The 6,330-nt window shown below is 36.0% G+C and overlaps 1 protein-coding gene across 1 annotated transcript; it reads right to left on the bottom strand.

The window, feature by feature from the left end:
* Nucleotides 1-1,659: 1,659 nt before the first annotated feature.
* On the bottom strand, nucleotides 1,660-5,637 carry LOC106777935 (BTB/POZ domain-containing protein At3g50780). Its single transcript, XM_014665763.2, has 3 exons — nucleotides 5,213-5,637; nucleotides 4,115-4,914; nucleotides 1,660-2,729 (listed from the first exon to the last, which is right to left on the bottom strand). The coding sequence occupies exons 2-3, from the start codon at nucleotides 4,745-4,747 to the stop codon at nucleotides 1,794-1,796; spliced, it is 1,569 nt and encodes a 522-aa protein (XP_014521249.1). The 5' UTR covers nucleotides 4,748-4,914; nucleotides 5,213-5,637; the 3' UTR covers nucleotides 1,660-1,793.
* Between the last annotated feature and the right edge of the window lie 693 nt (nucleotides 5,638-6,330).

Raw genomic sequence — 6,330 nt, 5'->3', positions numbered from 1 at the left:
ATTATTTTTGTATTATGATCAATTCTCTAAAAAACATTATTATTATTATATTTGTTTTATCAAGGACAAAATCACCAGTTTGAATATAAAAACAAATAATTAACACTATGTTCTTTTGAAGGGATTGGACTGTACACCATGATTTGCAAGCGAGGAATTAAATTGAATGTGGTGTTCGTATGAAGAGAAATGCGCGAACTGATTTGAAGGTAAAAGCGAGATCACGCTACTGTTCACTCACCTGTTAATATGGTGAGATTTGCGATGATTTATGAAAAAATGACATATATGTCCTCTTATATTTATAAAATACCACGAAGGAAAAAATGTTTCGCTCGCCGCCTCTGACTGCCAGACGCTGATCTGCTGCTGACTCCCGTTACCGCCACCAGCTAGTGGAGGCGATCGAGACAGATGGGCGGGGCGTGGAGGCGTGCCCCGTCGACACTGATGATTACACGCTGTGCGAGGATCCGAGGCTAAACAACCAACAAAGCAGGGAGATAAACTAATGCAGGGAGAGGCATTGTCTCAGGCTGAAAGAGTGGCCATGGTTACCGGGTGTCGTGCTGTGGCCGAAGAGCTTGCACAAGGTGTGTGTTGTCTTTTTGTTACTTACAAAAGAGGCCTATCCGGATACAAGATTTGCGTATCCGGATCCAGCTTCTCAAATATTTTCAATTGAAAACGTATCAGGATCCAGACTTAGCGTATCCGGATCCACCTTATCAAATATTTTCAATTACAAACCAATATTACATTTAAAAATAATGTCTTTTTACTCCTTTATAATTTTTATAATATTTAAAAATTACTCTTAATTATTATTAATTAATTTCCTCTCTTTAATAACATTTATACATTTAAATATAACATTCAAAAATAATATTTTATATTATTTTAATAACTAGGGGCATTTTGGTAATTTACAATTTTTACCAATTAAACTAATTTTTTAAATCTGTCACATCAATCAAATCCTACACTGATCCTCACAAACTTTACTCTCAAATCCACTCTCAATCTCCCACAAATCCACTAAAAAAAAACAACAATAAAATTACCTTCAAATCTACTCAAATCCATTCAAATCATCTCCCCCAAATCTTCTCCCACAAATCTCTCCAAAAGAACACAGCTTAAGAAAGAAAGAATGAATGAAAAATATCCCTTGGCAAGGTATGTAACAGACAGAGTGCAAGTTAAACTAGTATATTTAGATTCTATATAACCACAAGATCTGGGTATGGTATTAGATTGTGATTTTTTTTTTAATAAAAGTGTTACTTAATGTAATACATAGTTAATAATGTTAAAAAGAAAATCTTACAGGGAAAATGAAAATTTCATGAGTAGAAATAGCTAGCATATAACCACTGTTTATGCAGTCATGCCAGCAACCATGACACTAGTTATTAATTATTTGGTGGTTGAAAAAGATTCACTTACTTATTTACTTTACTGTTTTGGATTGAAGTAAAGTGGAATTTAGTCCCACTATAAGTATTAATTGAAAAAGTAACCAGTAACATTATAATTGAATGTATGATTAAAAAAATGTATCATTTTAGAAAAAATAAATCTTTAGTATTTGTATAATTACTAAAAGTTACAATTCCATGAGTGATTGTATACATGAAACTGGTTAGCAGGTGGAGGTAAAGCAGAAAGGAAAATCAAGCATTTATAATTCCTTAGAATAGTCACCTTAAAAGAGAAACTGAAAATCGAAAACCATTTTAAGATCTATGAATGAACATATGACATGGTGCTTTGACAGCAGCAGCATGCATTCAAGCATCTGGCATGGCTTCCACATAGGGTCTTATGAAAGTCCTCCGCCACCACACCTCAAAAGCTCTCTGAAGATTGGGACAACCATCACCAGTTTTCAAGAAGCTTCCAACCCAAGAAAGCAAAATACTCTGTTGATCCTCCAAAGGCAAGGTCAGAATTGTTCTTCCAATTCCTTCCTCCACAAGTTTCCTGTCAAATGTCCTGCACCCGTGCTGCAACCAGTTGTAGTCGTTGATTAGAGGCTGCAGCCATGTCTGCAACAACAACTGCCGTGTGTTCTTCGATGGCAAAACCTCCCCTCTTCCTATGCTCACATACAGTCTTCCAGAAATGCAGCTTACATGATACCGAAACGCAATGGGAAGCTTTCCATGTAGGGCTGCCAATTCCTGATGGTTTGCCCACATCACCGTAAAATTTTCAGCAGCTTGTTTATCGATTAAAATCTCCAGCAACCATGACAAGTTATCAGCTTCAAGACCTATATGTTTTACTACAGGTTCTTTGTTATCGCTAGGCATGTCTTTGAACTCTGGTTCTGCAGCTTGGTTGAACAGACACAATAATGAATCCAAACAGCTTCTGCATGACTTATAAATCATGTCATTACAGATGTCCACTGAACCTGCAGAACTTGGAAGACTATTGTTCTCCCTAAGCAGCTTTAGAACAATGGATTTCATCTCCCGGCGACCTCTCTCCTCATTGGATTTCAGAACAAGTTCAACGATGTGGGAGAGGGTATCTTTTGGGGCATTGGAAGTATCGGGAGAAACTCGTTTTAGCACCGGATTGACCCCGATTCCATCTCCTTGGAGTCGTAGAACTGTTGAAATCACCTTTTCTTCTTCTTCCTCTCCATTCCAAGGGACTGCTTCCAAGTACTCCAAACATGATTGGATACATGAGCTGAAGCCTAGGAATTCTGCAACCTGCAGCATAGTTTCTTTTTACAAGTCTGGCAATGGTGATTCATCAAGCACTATCCATGGCTCATTTTCTAGGAAAGGATAAAATTGTGAAACAAGAACGAGAAAGATTTACAATGAAAACAATATTTAGCAAACACTTAAGACTGAGGCTCTCTACCTTTTTATGAAGTCTTGTAGAGAACAGATCAGAAACATTTTGACAAAACATTATGATCAACAGGGGATAGGGATTACCTTATACTATAGGTGATCTTCCTAATTTTAAAAGGTGAAAAACCCGAGACACCATGGTTATATCTTGACCATCACCACAATTCTTAACATTAGCACATTCCACTATTCAAACTCACCTTTTAATCTTGCCGGGGCAATTGTGTATTAGTAAATACATAAGCATTTCAGGCTACCTATTTGTGTAATTGTGAAGAGTTACAATGTATCTATATATACGTTTAACAACAATAATTTTATAAAAATCCATGTGACATTGATGACTTGTCATCATCGTTATGGTTCAATATATACATCTGTAAAACAGTCTTAGGCACCGGTTTTCATTACAGTACAGCAAATCCAAAATAATAAAAAAAAAAATATTGATTATGCTAGTAATTTACAATATCATAAAGCAGCCTAAAGTACACTTTTTCTCATGAATAATTCTAGTAAAATGTTAATGAATGACCTTAAGGTATTAGTTAAGGAACCAAAAGTTTAAAGCAGCAATAAGGAAACATTGAAAACACAATTAATTTTCAACTTGCTTTTTAAAGCAATTGAAAGCATCTAACAGAGTGTACTGCATGGTGATGGTTATAAGTTAACAAAACCCATAATTCTAAATACTATCACGTCATCCTCCTAATTATTAAATGAAAAAAGGTATTGAATGCCTTTTATGTTTTCAAATATTGAATGCATTTCCTTTATCATTTAATATCTTATTTATAAAGTATTAGAGAATAGTATAGCATTAGAAAGTAGTTGATATCATTCCATGAAAGATAAAAAGTAGTTGATTATGTAACAAGGAAAAATGCAGCTGATTGTAGCACTAAAAATGAAATATCATTGTGTAAATTGTAGTTATATTATATCATATATATTGCACACATGTGAATGTACTGGGGAAGAAAAAACCATAGTGAAAATATTTATCATATTGGAGGGTGAATTAACTCACGGGGAATACAATTATAAGAAGAGATTAAATAAGTCACATAACTATAAGCCTCCAATGAGGCATACCATTAAACAAGACCAAAAAATAATCCGAAAATTATAATACCAAAAGATTAATAGCATAGAACATACTTCTTCACTCCCAAAAAAACCCAACAGTATTAGCAGCAAAGCAGGCTGTGATGACAGAGCTAGCAAATTACCTTAAGTATTCTAAGAATGCGAGAAACGCTTTGCTTCATTAGCCGCTGCTTCATTTCTTTGCAGTACATAAGCCCAACAGTTTCAACATATATTTCAACATCCTCACAGTCATCAACTTGGAGACATGACAAACCAGATTGTTCAGAAAGTTTATCAGCAAAAAAACTACTCTTCTCTTTTAAAACATCCTTGTGAACACTTAACTTCACACAAAAACCCTGCTTTCCAAGGAGAAGAAGCTTAATGTCACAAGTTCCAGGTTCACCAAACTCAATAGCCACTTTTTTTGGCATAGATTCAAGTTTGGGTCTAGGTGCTCTCTGTGCAGGCACAGAAGGGCTAGGTGGAGGTCTTTCTGGATCATCAATACATTGTTGAGCATCAGAAACCACCAACCTTGACGGGGCAGGCCCTGCTTTTCTCTCACTCACCGAGACTTCCTTTTTCTGGGAACTGGTCTTCGGAGCTGGTGGGGAGGGTTTGAGTTTATTCAAAGGGTTTTGAGGCTTGAGGCTTTTCTGGAACCCAACAGGAGTAGGGCAACACCAAAATCCTTCAGGGGTGACAGCAATTGGAACATTTTTAATCTTTGTTTGACTTTGCTCTACCCGGGTAATCCTGATATCCCCCATAAGTGACAAGGATTCACGCTAATTATATGGAACAAGATATAGCATCACAGTGAAAAAGATGAAGTTTAGACAAGTCTTCGTATCCCCTCATAAAATATGAAAAATAAGCAAAATGAAAAGCTGCAATCTTTGAAGCTGATCTACTTCCCCAAAAAGAACCGGCGCCACTGCAGTTTCACACAAAGTACATGGAACATGAGGAATGTTCAATGGACTGAAAATGTCTATATTTTTCTCTAATGGGAAAAGGGATTTAAACTGAAACCAAAGCAGAAGTATGTAATTTCTTTTCTATATTTTAACAAATAAAATGGTTGGAGCGTTTCCAAAAGTACAATATAACCATGAAAATCTATATCTGACCCCATCAAAGTGAACCAGTAATTACAGATCAGCACACAGAAAATGACCCTTTTCTCTCTCTGGACACTAGTCACAGGTAAACGGCAGAAGCAGAAAACTTACCACACATTGGTCATATAAAAAACCTGGGAAACCTCATGTCATATCGTTAAAGCTCAGAGCTTTAAAACTAATTGAACATGAGCTGCAGTGTTGACCATGAAGAGAACCGACGAGGAAAGAGCTGCAGCGAGGAATAATGAGTTTGGTCACTCTCTAACTAGTGAAGGATAGAACACCAGCAGACCCGCACAAGAAAAAAGAGGGCACCCATATGAAATGAAACGAAATGGACGATGATGGTTTATTGGCTATGTTTCCTACTTTCCACTTTGCCAGTTCCATGCTTTTCATGATTTGGGTCTCAGAATTCGCATCGCTTGGCCCCTCAGACTCAACCATTCGTCTTTTCTATAATTAAAAAAACAATCTTTTAAAATGAAATAAATAAAAAGGAAAACTTTTCCTTTAATCCGGTTTTTCCTTGCTGGAGTTTCTCTACACAACTCAGCAATGCCTCTCTTTTATGGTTTGGTATATTTATTTATTATTATTGTTGTCATATTCTGGATTCTTTATGTATGACACTGTTGCTTTTGTCATGATGCACTCATGTGGAGTAGAGTAAAGTTAAAGTAAGCTTGCTTCCCTGTTGGATAGTGCAATTACCAGTATACCCTGAAGGTGTAGCTGAGTTGTAACAGTGCATGTTGGGAATGTTTAATGAGAAATTAAAGAAAGAAGAGGAGAATCTTAATATTGAAAGAGATCTATGTCAGAAAGGTGTTGAGAATGGTTGTTTTTATTTTGAAAGAGGCAGTTAGCGGTGGAATTGATATAAGAAACATGAAAGCGATGGATTGTCCTAAAATCCAAACCCAAAAATATGAATCTTGTAAGAATAGACAACGTTGATGCCTTTTCAAATCTCCTGATTTTGGTACCATGCATTCATCCTATCACGTTAAGTCTATCCATCGATTGTTTCAATAATAATACATGAATTGATAAGTTTAAAGGGTATTACCATCACTTTAACTTTTCGCAACAAATTAACTTGCTTTAAAGGTGATTAACCTACCTCACAAGAACAAATACAGGCTCAGTTTGGACTTCCAAAAGATAAGTCCTAACTCAAAATACCACTTTCTACTTCTTTTTATGCCTAAACATTTGTCATG

Source organism: Vigna radiata, chromosome 11 (assembly GCF_000741045.1).
Source record: "Vigna radiata var. radiata cultivar VC1973A chromosome 11, Vradiata_ver6, whole genome shotgun sequence".
In the NCBI taxonomy this organism is placed as follows: domain Eukaryota; kingdom Viridiplantae; phylum Streptophyta; class Magnoliopsida; order Fabales; family Fabaceae; genus Vigna; species Vigna radiata.
The sequence above is the reverse complement of the archived record's forward strand: the minus strand, read 5'-3'. Positions and strand labels throughout refer to the sequence as shown.

Coding starts and splice junctions, on each gene's coding strand:
- LOC106777935 (XM_014665763.2), bottom strand. CDS start 4,747: ATGGGGGATATCAGGATTACCCGGGTAGAGCAAAGTCAAACAAAGATT. Junction 2,730..4,114: donor GCATTCTTAGAATACTTAAG/GTAATTTGCTAG, acceptor ACTATGCTGCAG/GTTGCAGAATTCCTAGGCTT.